General features: G+C 34.7%; 1 protein-coding gene across 5 annotated transcripts in view; it reads left to right on the top strand.

The window, feature by feature from the left end:
• Nucleotides 1–18,334, top strand: part of PHF6 (PHD finger protein 6) — a 52,495-nt gene extending 34,161 nt beyond the window's left edge. For 2 of the 5 annotated variants that reach the window (XM_027092417.1, XM_027092414.1), the window contains 6 exons: nt 2,237–2,406; nt 2,576–2,719; nt 4,090–4,194; nt 6,676–6,809; nt 14,724–14,853; nt 15,181–18,334. In XM_027092417.1, the coding sequence (XP_026948218.1) occupies nt 2,237–2,406; nt 2,576–2,719; nt 4,090–4,194; nt 6,676–6,809; nt 14,724–14,853 (683 nt within the window). In that variant the 3' untranslated portion in view covers nt 15,181–18,334. The remainder of the gene's footprint in view (nt 1–2,236; nt 2,407–2,575; nt 2,720–4,089; nt 4,195–6,675; nt 6,810–14,723; nt 14,854–15,180) is intronic. The other 3 variants (XM_027092418.1, XM_027092416.1, XM_027092415.1) reach the window with 2 other exon arrangements.
• Nucleotides 18,335–19,441: the final 1,107 nt, after the last annotated feature.

Genomic DNA, 19,441 nt, shown 5'->3' with positions numbered 1-19,441 from the left:
AGATCATAAAGATACTAATCCTTTGTCATAAGTACAGCAGATATTCTTCCAGTTTGTTTGCCTTCTAATTTTATCACTTTTTTTTACTTTCAGAAGTTTAAAAGTCTAATATAATTAAATCTGTCAATCTTTTGTGATTTTTTTTTTTTTTTTTTTTTTACTATTGCTGGTAAAGTCCCCTAAAATTTTATACTGAACGATTCCATGTTTAGGACAGACAAATACGCCATCTGGAAAACTAGCCATGTTGGCCTGATAATGGAATCAGTTAAGTAATTTCTTTATAGGTGTTTAACAATGTAGTGTTATTATAGTGTTAGTGATTATTTGTTTTCATTGTAAATAACAGAATATTATGTATATCATATATATGCTGTAATATATATCAGGATGATTGGAACATTTGGTTATGATTTTTCATTTTAATTTTTGGCACATGCAAGTAATTCTAATAGCTTTAATGAAATTCTGTGTCTTAAAAATTGTCAGATTGAATGTTTAAAGTAGGTGGCGTGTTCTGATGTGAAATTTGCTATAGTGTTAAGATCAGAATTATCTTTAATTGACTTGTCTGTCTTCACAGGGAGAGTTATTCACATGAATTTGTCTTATTGCCTATAAAACACTATCCACTTTTACCTTCCCCCCCTTTTCTTCCCTTAAATCCTACCATAGTTAGGTGAAGTTACATTGATATAAATTTTTATTAACTGTTTTGCAAATGGTCTAATGCTCTCAGTTCTTAGAGTTTATATATTCAAATATACTGATTAAATTACCCTTTTCTTATCATAATGAATGTGCTTTTATTGCTTAGGAAAAAACCCTTTAAAGTATTTATTAGGAAAGATCAGCATCTGAGAAGAGGAGTTGATATGCTTTCTCATGGAAGAAATTAGTCCGTGGAATTATAGTCGATAATTTATGGTAAAAGAAAAAACAATGTAGGTATTAGAACTATGCCTAAAACTTTCTATAGTTTGACACTAAGACAAGTGAATATTTGATTTTTATACCTTTTTGAACACTAAGTACATTGTCTTATATACAGTAGGCCCTCAATAAATATTTTTAGTGAATAACTGAATGAAGCACCTCTATTAATGGTAGAAATACTTTTCAAATTACTGGGAAGCACAGTTCTAAAACTTCTCCATAAATTTTGTTTAATCCATTAACGTATACACAGACAACCTGCACCATAGCTTTTCTACCACTTATGTTAGAAATTCCTTTTATACTTAATATTTGTTTAATTACTTGATCAATTGGTTAGTTCATTTGTAGATATGTTCCTTGGTGAATTTGATCTTTTGATTTTCATGATAGTTTAAAGAGCTATCTAGAGCAGTGCTGTACAATAGAACTTGTCTGTAATGATAGAAACATTCTATATCTGTGATGTCCAGTAGAGACTCAGCTTGCCACATGTGACTAATAAACACGTGAAATGTGGTCAGTGTGACTGAGAAACTGAAGGTTTAATTTTTTTTTTTTTTTTTTTTTTTTTTGCGGTACGGGGGCCTCTCACTGTTGTGGCCTCTCCCGTTGCGGAGCACAGGCTCCAGACGCGCAGGCTCAGCGGCCATGGCTCACGGGCCCAGCCGCTCCGCGGCATGTGGGATCTTCCCAGACCAGGGCACGAACCCGTGTCCCCTGCCTCGGCAGGCAGACTCTCAACCACTGTGCCACCAGGGAAGCCCTAATTTCATTTAATTATAAATGACTTAAATTTTAAAAAGCCACATGTTGCCAGTGGCTACTATATTGGACAGCACAGATACACCTACTTTATTTTCATTTAGCTTTCCAAGTTATAGCAAGTTTATTTTCTGGGTAATTGTTCTGATTTCACCAACAGTGTGAGGTAAAACTCTTTGAAACCTATGGTAAAAAAAAAATTATACAAGATCTAATTCTAAAAAATTCCCTTATTAGAGTTTAGAAATGTTTATTGAATTATGTGCACAGTTAAGATCACAAAACTCATTTTCATAGAATTATAACTTTGATGGAAATAATTAATTTTACAGTTATTATAGTAAAACTATTTCTTTGTATTTCATTTTTGTTGCATTTATATGAAATGTTAGGCCACTATATCAAACATACCACAGATCATTTCTCCCCATATCTTGAGGTGATTTTATTCTAAGGAGAAACATATGTTCTAAGGACCCATGAACTAATGCTCATTTTAAGATTGGTCCATGTAAAGCTTTTATTCATTTTTAAGCAGCTGATCTAGAAGAAAGTTTTAATGAACATGAACTGGAGCCTTCATCACCTAAAAGTAAAAAGAAAAGTCGCAAAGGAAGGCCGCGAAAAACTAATTTTAAAGGACTGTCGGAAGATACCAGGTCCACATCCTCCCATGGAACAGATGAAATGGAGAGTAGTTCCTATGTAAGTAGAAAAATGTTGGATTCTTTCTTTTTGTTGCACCATGAATATTTCATCTGAACTGTGTTGATAGGTAAAGTTAATCATTTGAAGTGTTAACTAAGCTTGAGGTACTGATAGCATATTTTCATGGATTTTTTTTCAAGGTTTTCATTTTCTTTTACATTTGCAGAGAGATAGGTCTCCACACAGAAGCAGCCCTAGTGACACCAGGCCTAAATGTGGATTTTGTCATGTAGGGGAGGAAGAAAATGAAGCAAGAGGAAAACTGCATATATTTAATGCCAAGAAGGCAGCTGCACATTATAAGTGCATGGTAAGTATGGTTCTTTTTATGTGCTTGTAAACACAAGTTTTGGAAAAGCATTTAGCTAGTAACCAAATATAGAACTTTCCTCCCCAGCATTAGTGTTTTAGAATTATGAATAGTGTATCCTATAATCTCAAATCTTTTTTTAAAAGTATAATTGACTTACAATATTATATTAGTTTCAGGTATACAACATAGTGATTCGATATTTTTATACATTACAAAATGATCACCACGATAAGACTACTTACCATCTGTCACCATACAAAGTTATTACAATATTATTGACTCTGTTTCCTATGCTGTACATTATATCCCCATGACTTATTTATTTTATAACTGGAAGTTCTATAAGCCCAAATCTTCATAAACTCTAGATTTTAAAAAATATAGCCTTTATGATTTAGTGCGATTTAAAGTAATCCTAAGTATAGTTACTATGTTCCAGATAATCCATAATTAATGATTTCATAACTGTAAAAATTTCAGCTTTATAAACTTGTCTTGGAAGCTATGTTTGGCCTCCACTATAACCTCGTAAAAGTCTTTCTTATTGCACTTCATATACTATATTGCAGTTATTCATTTATGAACCTCTTTCCCCTAATAGACTCTTAAATCGCTTGAGGGTAAGAACTATATCTTATCTTTGCATCCTTAGATCCAGGTCTGACATATAGCATATGTAAACATTTTTGAACTAGATTGTATTGAATTACTCATCCCATTTATGATTAGGTTTTAAAAAATTATATTATTTAGGGAATTCCATGGCAGTCCAGTGGTTAGGAGTCCACGCTCTCACTGCCAAGGGCCCGGGTTCAATTCCTGGTCGGGGAACTAAGATCCCACAAGCCACATGGCATGGCCAAAAAAAATTTTTTTTTTAAATTATATTATTCATATCAGAGGTTCTTAACCAGAGATGCATATCAAATTTACCTGGGGAGCTTTTTCCATAATATGTACCCTTGGAGTAGATCCCAAACATGTCTAGTTTGAAAAAAAAATCTCTAGGTGATTCTCATCTGCATCTATGATGGAAATTTGTCATTTTAAACTATTTTTGAAACTGTGGAAATGTAAAATAGTTGAGATGACAGGGTGACACTGCTGAACTCTCCTTGTTAAATGAAGCATTTAATCTTGGCTCCACACTGGCAACCTTAGTTTTATTCCATTGTCCTTATTTTGGGTTATATTTTAATCAGACGTGAATAGATTAAAAAATATTTGAGTCAGTACTTGATTATTATTAAAGAAAAGTCATCTTTCTCAGGATATTAAAATAATGTAACGTAAGTGTTCTTAAGTTGTTTAATCTTTTTCTCACAAGGATTCTGAATATTAAATGTTCCTGCATTTTTCTTTTCTAGTTATTTTCTTCTGGCACAGTCCAGCTCACAACAACATCAAGAGCAGAATTTGGAGATTTTGATATTAAAACTGTACTTCAGGAGATTAAGCGAGGAAAAAGAATGGTCTGTGCTTTTATGTTTATGCTATGCAACATTACTCTTCTGACTTTGTGCTTTAAATTTAGAACACATCTCAAATTTATCCAGTCATCAAAAAATTTAATATAAAGTAGTTCATATGTTAAAGTGAAGTATATATTTGACTTATTTGTAATATAATAAAGGATGCTGATGTTACTGAAAGTTATTCCTCTTTCTATGTAACTTCATTACCTAAGACAATTATACTGAGATTTATACTTCAGGGTATCTGAGAGTCTTTTAGTAAAATAAATGAAGATGTGAACATGACACACCTTATTAAGTTTAAAATGTTAAATTGTTTAAGCTCGCTTAAAGAAAAATTCCATGACCCCAATAGAACATTGAGAATCCCCCCTTGTTGTTATTCATTCTTTTTTTTTAAATAAAAGGAGATTTTTCCAGAGCCTTCTGTTTAGTTAAAGTTCACATACATAGTTATATCTTTTAATATGTTTATCATAGCTTTAAAGTTTCCTTTATAAAATGTGCCTAAGTCTCATGTTTTTAAACATACTGAATTACTAATAAATAGCTTTAAGAAATAATGGCATCTTTATTTGATGACTTACTCCTTTACGGTCTGTGAATATTATAAAATGTCATTGGAATGCAGAATCTTTTCTTTAAGACAGCAGTTGTCTCTAGAAATGACTATTTAAAAATTTTTTTATTGTGAAAATTTTCAAACATCAAAATTAGAAAGACTAGTAACACACGTCTATCCATCACCTTGACTCATCAGTTATCAAGAATTTGCGGCACTCGTTTCATCTATGCCTTTTATTCTTGTTGCTTGAAGTATTTTAAAGCAGAGCTGAGACTTCATATCATTTCACCTCTACATATTTCAGTATGTATCTCTTAAAAGTTGGACATTTTCTTACCTAACCACAATGTCATTACACCTTATAAATTAACAATGAGTCTTCAGTGTTATTTAATACCTAGTTCGTATTTCCCCAATTGTATCAAAACTATCTTTTTAAAGTTGGTTTGTGTGAATCAGAGGAGGTTCACATATTACATTTGGTTGTTATATTTCCCTTAAGTAATCTAGGGCACTCCCTCCTCCCTGTCTTTGTTGTCTCTGTTTTTGTTTTGTTGTATGCCATTGACATGTTGAAGAAAACAAATTAATTGTCCTGTAGAATATCCCACATGTTTTATTTGTCTGTTTGCTTTTTCACAATGCTATTTAACTTGTCCCTCTATCCGCCAGATTTTCTTTTAAAGTGGAAGTTAGATGTAAAGCTTGATTAGATTCATTTTCAACATTTTGGGGGGTAAGAACACTTCACAGGTGGGACTATATCATCCATATTTTATCACATCAGACAAGTCATAATGTCTGACCTTGGATTCAGGTGGTGAGTTGATCCCTCCGTTGTGAAGCTCCCCTTCGATCTTTCATCTGGTGGTTTCAGGCATTGTTGATCTTTGTCTGAATCCATAAGAAATGACTTTTTCTTTGTGGAACTGTATTTTTGAAGGTATAAAGATTTTTGATGTCAGTTGTTCCATTTAAACCCAGTTCAGTTTTTTGATACTTTGATTACTCTTCTAAAAATGAAACTCCTTTAAAACAGAATGTGGAGTACTAAAAAAAAAATAAAGGGGAAAAAAATCACTTCATCGTATGTAGCACAATGTTGTGTCATACAGCTAAAGTCAAATAGGTGACTAGGATAACAATTCACATTCTCTTGATCAACTTATTTACCTCTGCACTGTTGAATCTTAGTGTCAACACTAACCTAGCATTTCCCCAAGTGTGCTCCAAAGGAAGTCAGTCCATCGGGATGCTCTCCCACTGCTCCAAAGTTAAAAGGGCATCTGGAGTTCAGTAAACTTGGGAACTGTTTACTATACCCTCCTTCCTGGAGGAAGGCTGTCAGAAGTTCTACAATCAAGTAATCTGTTGAAAACTAGCATTTCTCAAACTTCTCTGACTATGAAACCCTTCTTCCAACAATCACCTTAAGTCTTAAAAAGATGTCAGCCCCTTTAGTCTGTTTCTGCCCTTTTGCCTACTTGGTAGCAATCCCTCTCTGAGAATCTTCTCATTCTTCCCCCCCAGCCATAATAGGAAAGGAACTGATCTCAGGGAGAAAAAGAAGCCAACCACTAAAATACAGAATATATTTTTGTGTGTGTGTTTGGCAGTATTAAGGAGTGTTCCCTTTATGTTTAGATGTCAGCTCTCTGATGGTTAGTAGAGTTAAATAATGGAAACATCAGGGGTGACTACATATTAGAAAGTCTATCAAAGTATGATTTAAATTGCAGTGTTATTTAATACATATGCTATACAATAAGTTCAGTGCACTCTTTTTCAATAGAAAAACTGGCTGTTTTCTTTGTAACGTGGACTGTTTGGCTGAAATAGCTAAAATAGAAGAAATAAGATTGCATAAACTTTGAAATACTGCTTATGATTATTCTTTCTCTTCCCTTAAACAGAAATGTACACTTTGCAGTCAGCCCGGTGCTACTATTGGATGTGAAATAAAAGCCTGTGTTAAGACTTACCATTACCACTGTGGAGTACAAGACAAAGCTAAATACATTGAAAATATGTCACGAGGAATTTACAAGTAAGAGAACAATTGTCCATTTTCCTAAACTTGTCAGTAAGTAACTGCCCTTAAATAGATGACATTAGTTTACTTGCTCACTCTTCTTAGGTGGTGTTTAGCCAAGTGTAGAATACTAAGGACTCTGTATAAGAAATGAGTACTGCAATTGACATTTTCCTCTGCCTACACATCCCTGGATTAGCATTCATTCAATCAGTATTTTTATGCTTCCTGTGTGCCAGGCATTGTGCTAGGAGCTGGGCATACATTAGTGATCAAAACAGACAGAGACAGTGTCCTCATGAAAGCTTACAGTCTAGTGGGAGAGAGATATATCAATTAAATGGTCACATAAATATACAATCATAAACTTCGTAAGTGCTGTAAAAGATGTTACAAAGCGCTGTGACAGCATGTAACAAGGAGGAGCTAACCTACTAGTCTGTAGTGGGGGAGTGTTTGGGAATTTCCTTAAGGAAATAGTGCTTGAGCAGAGATATGAAGGGCGAAATGAATGTGGGCATTGGGAAGGCGTTCTAGGCAGAGAGAACAGCGTGTGCAAGGCCCTAAGATGGGAGAGAAACAAGGGTGCAAATGAGGGGGTGGGTGGTAGGAGGCTACTGCTGAGGGTCCAGGTGAGAATTGTGGGTAACTTAGAATAGGATATAGTTGTGAAGGCAGAGGTTGAAAAGATACACTTGGAAGACTGATGAAAGAGTAAGGTTTGGAGATTTGGGATTACATGTTACCCTCCTTTTTATGGGCCTCCACTTACCAGTGCTGCGTTGGGCTAGTGTTATCAATGTGAATCTACAATGGTTCCCTTTGTTTAATCGAATGGAGAATAAGTTGGTAGAGATCCCTGAATATTTATTTGGTTTGCCTTTGCAAGTTGTAAAGCACTTCCTCGCTCTCACATTCCCAGCGTGCAATAAACCAGTGACTCGGGGTCTCCTATTCCATGGACAAAGCAGTTTGCGTAAGCAGTCACCAAGTCATTTGGGTGATTGCGTGAGGTGCTAATGCTGTATTATAAAATTGGCCAAACTTCGCTTAATAATAAAGGCACATGTTTTTCAAGTGAGTTCTATCAAGCCTTGAAGGAACAGATAATTCCAATGTTATTTAAAGACGTCCAGCACATAGCAAAAAATGGAAAACTTCTTGGTTCATTCTGTAACACGTGCATACCTGTGACACCAAACCTAACAAAGACAGCATTTAACAACAAAAATTTTAAAACTAGAGACCAGTCTTAACTTTTATAAATATATGTACCAAAATCTGAAATATAATATTAGCAAATCAAATCCAGGGCTGTAGTCTAACAATTTAAAGATTATTCAAAATTAGGAAATATATAAATGTGACCTGTTACAATTAATAAAGAAAAATCCTAGTGGATAGTGAAAAGACATTTGATACCATTCAACATCCATTTCTGAATTTTAAAGTAAGGTAGCAAGAGTGCTCTTGGTGGTAAGCTAGGAGTCTTAATAGAGTGTTAGGAGAGACAAAAACGGCAAACAGCTTATTTAGTGTTAAAGTAAATGGACCATGGTTCTTAGCCAGAGCTGAGCCTCAGAATCGCCTGGAGGTGGATACGGCCCTCTTTAGAAATGTTCATGCCTAGGCCCTACCCTCAGATTTAAATTCAGTGGGTTGAGTCCCAAACCATGTATTTTGATGACTCTGCAGGTGATTCTCAGGTTCATCTCTAATTGAGAGCCACTATATCAATACACTTTCATTCAGATCAGGAACAAGACAAGGGTGCCAACTGCCAACGTTAACTTTCACTCTTTTTCTGGAGGGTTAAGCCTGTGCAATGAGAAAAGGAAGGAAAATGTATAGTAAATGTTGTGAAGGAGAAAAATACAATTGTCAATATTATTGATATTACTGTCTACCAAGAAAATCCAAAGAAATCAGCTCTGAATTTATTAAAACTTATAAGAGCTCAGTAAGGCTGCTGAATATGAGATGAATTCTTAAAAACAATTCCAGTAATAACTACTTAGGAAATGTAAAGGAAAAATGTCTATCCCACCACACACACACACACACACACACACACACACACACACACACACACACGTGCATACACATACACCAATGGTGAACCTTTTTTAAAAATAGCATTTTACATAGGACCCCAATGAATGACGAAATATATTATGTTCCTTGATAGGCTCAACTTTGAAAGATACCTATTCTCCCCAAATTAATCTATATACTTAATACAATTTTAATGAAATCCAACTTTTTGAGTTTTATCTAAAAAAGTAAATGTGGTATTATTGTCTATTAGTAATGATTGTTACCTTATATAACAGGAAAAGAAATAGAAGCTTAAACAAGATAGAAGTTTGTTTCTCCCCTAAAAGACGTCCAGAGGAAAGCAGTGCAGATGTGGTAGGCAGCTTTTCAGTGTTATCGTTGGCCTCCATTAGCGTCTTTCTGCTGTCTCCTCCTTGGGCTTCCTTCCATAGGAAGCAGGAGGAAGCAAGGGCAAAGGAAGATGGAAGGACAAAGTAGCTGTTGCTCCAGCTGAGTCAGGCTTTAATCAGCCTTCCTAGAAGTTCCATACATGCTTCTGCTCAGCATCTCATTTGCCAGAATTTAGTCATATGTCCAAAGGAAGCTGGGAAATATACTCTTAGTGGACACATTGCTACCCAAACAAAATATGGTTTAGTACTATGGAGGGTGGTGGGGGATAGATAGTGGGGTAGCCAACTAGTATAGCACATGAAGCCAAGAAAATTTTTAATGCAATTGAGAGGAGAAATCCCCTGTTAGATATCAAAGCCAATCATATAGTAATTAAAACAGTATCACATAAGATAGATCACAGAAGATCACAGAAGACAGATCCGTGTCTTTGTTGGAATCTTATAAATAATTGTGGTAGCATTTTATATATGTGGAGACAATGGATTAATTCAGTACCTGATATCTATACAGTTGGCTCTCCATTTAGAAAACGGTCTTGACCCAGGGAACTCTACTCAATATTCTCTAATAACCTATATGGGAAAAGAATCACTGATTCGCTTTGCTGTACACCTGAAACTAACACAACATTGTAAGTTAACTATACTCCAATAAAAATTTAAAAACAAAGAAAAAGAAAAGAAAACAATCTTGAGTATAGGTGGCCTTTCTAAGCATGATAGGGAACTCAGAACTTTTATTTGACTACATTAAAATTAGACTACCTAAAGAGAACTCCAAATCATTACGAAAAACACAACCCAGTTTAAAAAATGGGTAAAGGACGTGAACAGGCAGTTTATAGAAGAAATAGCCATGGGTTATAAGCACATGAAAAACTGTTCAACCTTATTAGTAATGAATCAAATGCAAATTAAAACAAGATCTTACCAATTTTGGCAAAGATGAATAGGATTTAGACTATCTACTGTTAGCTAGGTTTTTGAGACACAGGCATTCTTATTCCATGTTAAGGTTGAATATAATAAATTGGTACAATTTTTTAGGAGAGCAATTTATTATTGGAGATGAAAACCTTAAAATAGTATATATCTTTTGCTACTAGTGTGCTTGTAGGGATTGAGCAGACAACAGTGCAGAGATGTATGTGCAAGAAGTGTCATTGCATTATCGTTAGTGATAGTGGCAACACCCACTAGGGCATCTTCTTAGACTCAACTATACTTCAAACTGACAAGATTACCCCAGATGGCATCAGTCTACTCAGGAAGAATATAGACAAGAACTACAGCTTGCCAGCAGGGTGGCATCAAATATTCGTCTTCTCTGAGAGTCCTTGCAGCAGTCATTGTAGCAGTACAGCTCAGGTCCAATAAGATATGATCCACATTGGGGAAAAGCCTCATACCCCATTGGAGTCAGCACCTCTTAACAATACAGTCATATAGGCATAGATAATTTTCAGGTTACACCACACTGAAAGAGGACCAAAGATAAGACTTCTTATCAGAATATGCATATTTTTCCCAGTCCAGGTACAGTCTACCAACTGGGGGGGTAACATAGCTTAGTAAAATAGTTGACACACTAATTTTTGTTAAGTTGCTAGAGGAAGAGAGCTAAAGAGTTAACCAAAGGTGAAATTCTCATGTGGAATGGGAAAAGATTTTTAACTTTTCACCCACAATAGCAAAGAAAGAAAGAGAGAGAGAGGGAGGGAGGGAGGGAGGGAGAAAGAGAGAAAGGAAGGAAGGGAGGAAGGGAGGAAGGAAGGAAGGAAGGGGAGAGAGAAAGAAGGAAAGAAAGAAAATCAAATCAGAATTCTATCAGGAGATTTAGTAAATAAATTTTAGTACATACATGTATCTAGTGGAATACTATGCAGAAATTAAAGAATAAAGTAGACCCATGTGTAGAGTTGTGGAGAGGCATTTCAGTGATTGAGTCAGGGGAAAAAGTTGCATAATTCTATTTTAGCATATAAAAAGTACGTGTGTACACACACGTACAAGATTTGTGTATGTTTTTTATACATAGAAAATTTTCTAGGAGCATAGTCAGCAAACTTAATAGTTGTCATCTCTCATTCGTTGCATAGGGGTGGAGAAGAGGCAATTTTATATTCTCCTTTATATGGTTCATGAGCAATCCATTATTTTTAAAAGTAGCCAATAATATTTTAAAATAACAGGCCCATTTAAAATGTTTAGAATTAGATATGTGGAGAATTATTGTGTTTACATTTTAACTTTATTTAGATATTTTCACAATAGTTATCCGTTTTCATTTCAGGAAAAGATGGAAAATGTAGATAAGAAAAATAAAACCAAATGTCAACTTTAATTCTACCACCAGAGATAATAACTTTAAATCTTTTGGAATATTTTCTTCTAGACATTTGTGTGATTGTGTATATGTGTATATTTATAAAAACAAAACTTTCTTATATATACTCTTTTATAACCTGTTTTCCACTTACTATATCTTTAGTAGAGGCATTTTTTTTCTGTGACGTTAAACAGTTGTACATCACCATTTTAATGGTTGCATAGTATTCCAGTGTATGGGTGTACTAGTTTGTTTAATCAGTTCTCTTTTTAGACATTTAGATGGCTTTTATTTTTTAGCTGTTAGAAAACCATGTTGCAGTGATCATTTCTAAACAAAAGTATTTGGACTGGGATCCATGATGATTTGAAATGCTCTTTTTACTTTTTCACATTGAAATTTGTTTCTTAAATCTGCTTAGAAGTGGATTCCAGATTTTTTCATAGAGACCATGGAGTTCAAATGAGTCCTTAAGCAGGCAGTTTGGGGAGAGAAGAATGGACAAATGAAAGGAAATGCAAGGAGGAATATTTCTGAATGAAGTGGCTTCCTTCCCTCCTACATGTGACTTGCTTTCTTTCTTTACCAGCCCTTTCTGGATCCTGAATATATTCATATTAAAAAGGCGAGGGAAGATTATATAGTGATCTGTTTATCCTGTTTTATTGTCTTTATTGTATTTCTAAGCTATTTAAATATGTATTTTTCTAAAATGTCAGCCTCCCACCATAAAACAGTAAGTTCTGTGACAGCAGAGATCTTGTTTGACTGGTCAGCACCTGCGGCCTTGGTGTCCAGACTGGTGAAAGACACATAATAGGCCTATGGGAAATAGTCCTTGAGTGAAAAATAATCCGATAAAAAGATTAAAATTTGTTCTAACAAGAAAGGGCTCATCCTTTTAGATAAAACTCTGTTATAAAAATTTCTAAAAGCCCACAAAAATAGAAGAGTATAACAACCCCAGTCTCAGCAGGTACCAACTTATTGCCACGGTTGTTTCATCTACATTTTTTTTCTTTCTGAGGTATGTTAAAGCAGAATCCCAGATCTCTTGTCATTTTATCCTTACATACTTCAATATCACTATGCTATCATCACATCTTATAAAATTAACAGTAAATTCTTAGTATCATCTTATACCTGGTTCACTTTGGCATTTCCCCAGTTGTCTTGAAGATGTCTTTTTAGACTTGATTTGTTCAAACCTCAATACATGCAAGGTCCTTACATTGCATTTAATGGATGTCTCTTAAGTCTCTCTCAATATAGAGCAGTCCCCACTCCACCCTTGCCTTTTCCTTCTACCTGTTAAGGAACCCTGATAAGTTGTCCTGTAAAAGTCCCATATTCTAGATTTATCAATTTGCATTTTCCTGATGTCATTTACCTCATTTCTCTACCCCTCTGTATATCCTGTAATTTATAAGTTGGCTCAAAGGCTTAATTAGATTCAGGTTATATTTGGGGGAAGATACTTCATAGGTGCACTATATAGAAGTGATATTTGATATTTGAACTCATGATTGAACTCATGATTTAAAGTGATTCCTAACATGCAGCGTTTGAAGAGTAGAAATTCTCCATAGTTCTTTGAAAATGTTTTAAGAATAAAAAATGATGAGCAAAACTAGGTCAGAAGTCAGTTGTTATTGCTGCCCCCCCCCAGCCCCACCCCTGCCGTTTATTCTACTCACTTGTTAGAAACTTTTCATGTTAAACCTAGTCTTACACCATTTGTGGCAGATGAATTCCTGTGATCATCTTTTATCCGTTGCTGACCACAAGAGGGCATCCACTGAACATTTTCTAAGCATTGTTCCATCTTGTCATCTTGTGTATAATTGACCTAAAACTGAGCTCAGATCAGCTCCCACCCTTCTTTGATTATTGTAGGGGTATTTAACTATAAAAAATATAGTGATGTATATACAGTAAAGTGGCCTAAACCTTTGTTCAAAATCACCTGCATTGCTATTTTCATTAAAAACAATGAATTTCAAGTATATACCCAAGTAAAAGGTTGTCGGAACAGCATGATGTCAAAGTATCCCTCCAGAGATGGTTTGTTAATTTCAAAGAGGGAATACTTACCCTTACGATAGAGAAATCTGGCCGTTTCTACCACCTTAAAGCAAGTGAAAACAGCACACTCATAGCAGGACATTCTGAAATTACATGCATCCTGAGGTATGCAGGATTACCTACAAAGTATCCTGGACTAACAAAGGAAAGTTGAACCTAAACTTAACCAAGGCCTTAGACCTTGTTTCTAGTTTACAGGAAATAAAGGGTGAGAGAAAACCAAATAAAACATTCACAGGGACTTCCCTGGCGGTCTAGTGGTTAGGACTCGGCGCTTCCACTGCCGTGGCCTGGGTTCAGTCCCTGGTCAAGGAACTAAGATCCCACAAGCTGTGCAGAGCGGCCAAAAAATGAAAAAAAAAAACTGTAAAAAAGACTCTTAAAAACCAAACCAAAACAAAAACATTACCACAGTTAGATAAATCCAAAATGTGGTGTAGTTGATGAGGCATATGGTCTGACTCTTCCCAGAAGGTCAGTGTCATGGGGAAAAAAAGAAATTAAAGGAGCCAGTCTACATCATGAGAAACATAGCTAAATGCAGTACCTGGAAAACTGTTAGGTGACTCATAAAGGTGTTCTAGTAAAGGCCAGGACACTAATGATGAAAAGGTACTTGAGGAGTTTGAGTAAAATTGTTTCATGAAATGTGAGCAGAAAGCAGCAGCATGTATACAATTTATATTATTTCCTAAAATGTGCTTTGAAATTATGTATATGAACCATTATAGAATTTCATTATTTCATATATATACCTAAAAGTTGATATTTTCATGTTGGCCAAGAACTTTTTTTAATCTCATTGGGCAAAGTGAGGAATTGCCTTATATTTGGACATATGTGGTTTTATTTCAGACGAACTTTTATTATTTCATTAATAGAGTGCTTTCCTTTCTATCTTTTAGACAGAGATGGACCTATAGCTAATTGTGGGGTGTTTTTTTAGTGTGGATGAGGAAACCCAGATTTTAAATGGGCATGGACCTCATCCACTAATGACATAAATATATTCTCATCAACAATGACAAAACATTTTGAGATTTTTATCTTTCATCATTGTAGACTATATTGTAAAAATCATAGTGGAAATGATGAGAGAGATGAAGAAGATGAGGAACGAGAGAGTAAAAGCCGGGGAAAAGTAGAAATTGATCAGCAACAACTAACTCAGCAGCAACTTAATGGAAACTAGGTATGAAAGTTAATTATATTGGCTCTGTTGTCAGGATACAGTATACACACTGATAAATACGTATTGAGGTAATAATGTGCAGTATGATTTTTTTAATGCTATTATGTTTAGTTAAGCATGTTACTAGAATGCTGAGGATGTGTAGGCTTGCATAGTTTTTTTCTTTTAACTAGCTGATTTTGTAATAATAAACACAAGCTATCCACTTTATCAATAAATGTAGTTGTAATGTCAAACCAATAAGATATTCTTGCTCCTCAATAACATTATATTATTGTGTTCCCCTCAAGCATCATATTTTACATTTTTTTATCATCTTTTAAACAGGTTCATGGGACAGAGTTAGAAAACTGGGAATGAATAAGACATCCATAACTACTATTCTTTTTTCACTGTTTTCTAAAATCAAAAAGGGTTTGTAACTTTTTACTGCCCAACTCTTAGATCCTTCATTGAACTGCCTAAAAACATCTTGTTTGTTTTATGAGCCTTCACTAGATGGCAGAGTTTGACATGTTGATATTACGTAGCTGTAGTTTGCAGTTTCTGGGAAGCAATTGAAACACTATTAACCCTGTGTATAGTGTCAACAGTTAAAGCAGACATTGAAATGAAGTAAGCTATATTTCTGGACTGAACAAAGTTCTACTGTTTAGAGTGTCTAAGTTTGTTTAGTGGATTCATACTCAAGGGAAAGCATAAGCAAATTTCACTTTACAGTGCAAACACGCCTCTGGTGGCAGCACATGGGAATTTATGAATTTTTTTTCCGCACTCAAGTAATGGAGGCGAGAAATGAAGAGAACCTTCTTTTTCTCTTGGCTTCGACAGCACATGCTAAAAATCTCTTCCAAGAAGTGTGCTAAAGCTTTTCATTTGGTTCCTGTTAAAGTTGTTCTCACTGACCAGCATGGACTCAGGCAACTGGTGATTGATTATAAGCTCTGAGCTCCAGTGCTTACGGCAAAATTCTCTTGACAGTAACCCTCTTCTCTTTTCATGTCATACAAAGAGCTTCTAGCAAAATGATTGGATCCTTTCAAGTTTAAACTAACATTTGGCAACAGCAAATTAAGCCTCTTTAACCTTTAAAGGGTTACCACTTACTAAGGACTTTAGCCACCGTGTCTGAAACCCGTTCCTCTCAAGTGCCGTGTTGTTGTGGAACACTTCATATATTGGCCCAAAGTATGTAAGGAGATCTCATGTGCTGTAGAAGTAAAAAAAAAAAAACAGTCTTTGCATAAAGCAGTATTTATTTTTAATTTTGTGACCACTATTTTAGAAACTTTATTTAATATTTTTAATGTTTTCATTAATTGCTTTGCTTATCTATAAAATAGGATTCTGTGTCCTATTTTTCTTCTGGTAGGGTTCAGTGGTGTTTTATTGATCATCTGAATTGTTCCTCAAAGCCTAAGAACCCAGCTTTTTAGAAAGGATTTTCACACTGGCATTTCTAGCTAGTGATATTTTCTTCCACTTACCTGCTGAAGCACATTTATATATTTCTTTATGGCAAAACCAAAAAATTTTAGTTGTGTTCTGCCGAATATTACCATAGCACCTCAATATCAAGGGTAGGGATTCTGATTTCTGAATTATTAGTTAACCTACCACATTAAAGCAAATTAGCCAACAAGAAATAACATGTTAACTTGACTGTACATTGAGATATTCTGCAGCTTATGGAAAAGCATTTTAAAAATGTAACAGGTGGAAAATTACACTGTGCTTAACGACTGATTTTTTTTAACTGCTAGTCCCTTAAAGTCACATTTGTCAAGTGTGTATTCACACATTTACTTAAACCAAGGGACTCGATGACTGCTTTATTTTAACCATCTTTTATTATTTTTAGAAGGAAACTAGCTTTAGTAGTGGATTGCCCTATATGTTTTTCTCCTTTTGCTCTAAATATACCATTGGATTTTTTGTGTGTGTATGTGATGAATTTTCAAAATTCACCATGACTTGAAGTGCAACGACAGATCTAGATGTTTGTTTACCAAACTATGTGACTTTTCCCAAAGGATCTGTACTTTATTTCCCTACAGCAGCTTGAAACCCATTATTTTAAATCTTTGAATCACTGTGTCTAGATCATTTTTACATTGTGTGCCATAGACTTACCCATGGAATAATAGAGCACCTTCATTTTTGGACAACTACTGTAATGATGTTTTTAGGAAAAATGGAAGGTGCCGGGGGTAATAATGGCCAGTCAATAATCATGTAATGGACTTCAAATACAATAGCTGTCAGTTAATGGATTTGTTATGTAATAAACTGTATGACTTTGTATGGGTTTCTTCAACCCTTTCTCTGCCACTAGCAACCAGAATAGCACTTTACCATTTGGTTGGCTAGATAAGTGGCTGGCTACCTATTTTTCTCACTGTGGTGTGATTGGCTAAATAGTCTTTCATTAAAAATTGAAATGTAAATTGAAGTCACATGAAAAATCACCTTTGGTTGTAAACCTCCAATATTTTGATTCTCTATCCATGTTTTCGTCACATGCTGAGTAAAAGTGCCTTACAATGTAAAAATTGTACAGTACTTATGTTCCCAAGTAGCATCATCATCTTCTGGGTAGTAATTACATCGTGGTATGACTATTTAGAAAAATGGACCTCAGCAGTGTATTTACCGTTCATCTCCTAAGTCCTTAACTGTAGTTTTAATAAGCATGACATTATTTGATAAGTATATAACATTTACATCATTTCAAAAAATACTGCCATGACTGTCTTTTATGCGTATTTTAGCTTGAAATTTTGAAGCGTCTTTTCTTTTCTCCTTTTTTTTTTCCCTTTTTTGTTTTGTTTTCGTTATCGATATTAAACAGTGTAATCTTTGCAAGCGTATATTGAAGATTATTCTGGAGCATTTATTGCCTTACCAGAAATGTTAGTAAGAAATGTTCTTTAGAGTAGAAAGATAGACTTGAGTTTCTATACTTTAATAAGAGCTCTTTGTTCCTGGGGGGAGGGGGGATGGGAGGGGTGAGTTTTACTTTCATCTCAGTTTATTAAATACCCACAAATGAAATACATTTTATTTCAAGGATCATCCATTTTAGAATTTCAGATAGTACTTGCTCAGGAGTACATGCTACTCAAGATATTAAGAGAATAACAAGATATGTAGATCTACTGTTGAATCAGAATCTATGTACTTGAACAAATGTGTGACTCAAATATCTCAAAGCAAAAGAAAAGTGTTCTAGAATGTTGTTGCTTTTTTAAAAAGCACTAAAGTTAGACCAAGGTATACAGTTTTGTTCTAACAGACATTTAGGTTAATTGTAAAGATAAGGAATGCATTATGGGTCAAAATCAAACATTCCTCTCATGTTATGTATATTTTGTTCCTGTTATATTGGCTTTATTTTCAGAATTGTAGTTTGTAGTATTAGTTTCCTTTTATTGGTATTCTTGCATATACTATTCATTCAATAAATGAGTTATGACTTTCATGTTCGTATTTATGTCTTTTTTGTGCAAGGGTATGATGAAGCTTATTTGTAACAGCAATAGTACTGTGTTCCTTTTAGTCTTGCTTTTATTTCAAGGTGAAATACCTAGTTTGTTTAATAAATTTGTCGTTAAACAAGTATGAGAGAGAAAAATGTGAATTTGAGTTTAGTTCAAAGTTTCACACATAAGGCTTTATCAGGGAGAGAATCAGCACTCTTTCAAAAGTATGATAGAACTGCATTACATTTTGGTTCTTTTATCATTCCATGATAAAGATACCTACAACTTAAATCGGGTCCTCTGGAACCTAGTTAGAAGGTGATTTTAAAAATAAACCAAAACTCGTAGTACAATTTATCTGCTTGCTAATAAGGGTGCAGGATAATATCCTTGTCATAAAGGGATTCCACCTTAAAGATTTAAATGTACTCCCTTTACTCTGGACAGCTTACTTCTAGCAGTAGTGCTCATGTATTGAGATGGTCCTATCCAGGGCAGAAATCAAAGTTTTAATTGGTAGAATTTGCTCATTCCATACATACAATTCCTAACCTGTGTTCCTGCATTCCTACTCAAAAGGAAAAAGAAATCAAGTAAGAGGTTCTGATTAATGCTGGAACTATAGGAGAGTGTGCTTTATTGCAACTGTTACACGCATGCTTGGCAAGTGTGTGTGTGTGTGTGTGTGTGTGTGTTGAAAATCCATTACTTAGTTTCATTTTAATTACCCCATAAAATTATAAAGAGAATTATGTGGTTTTCTTTACCTAATTGAAACTGTTGACAGCTGGGGTTGGGGTGTTTTTTGTTTGTTTTCTTTTCTCAGCTGCAGTCATCAGCAATTGCTGATGATCATTCCAAAAGCATAAACGTGCTAGAATTTCCTACGAAAATTCTATGGCCAGCAAATGGCCAGTCCATGTTTTTAAGGGAAAACCCAGTCCCTGAGACAGTGCTGCTTTATGTATCAACCAGTGTTACATAATTTTGCCGTGTTCAGATAATGAGGTAACTGGGACATTAAGGACAAGGCAAAGGTGCATTCTTGATTTTTCTTCAGAAGATGAAAGCTATAAAATACCAGTTATGATGAAAGTTAATGATAG

The sequence above is a fragment of the Aethalodelphis obliquidens genome, unplaced genomic scaffold (genome assembly GCF_003676395.1).
Source record: "Aethalodelphis obliquidens isolate GAN/ISIS:26980383/991018 unplaced genomic scaffold, ASM367639v1 scaffold78, whole genome shotgun sequence".
In the NCBI taxonomy this organism is placed as follows: Eukaryota; Metazoa; Chordata; class Mammalia; order Artiodactyla; family Delphinidae; genus Aethalodelphis; species Aethalodelphis obliquidens.
The sequence above is the reverse complement of the archived record's forward strand: the minus strand, read 5'-3'. Positions and strand labels throughout refer to the sequence as shown.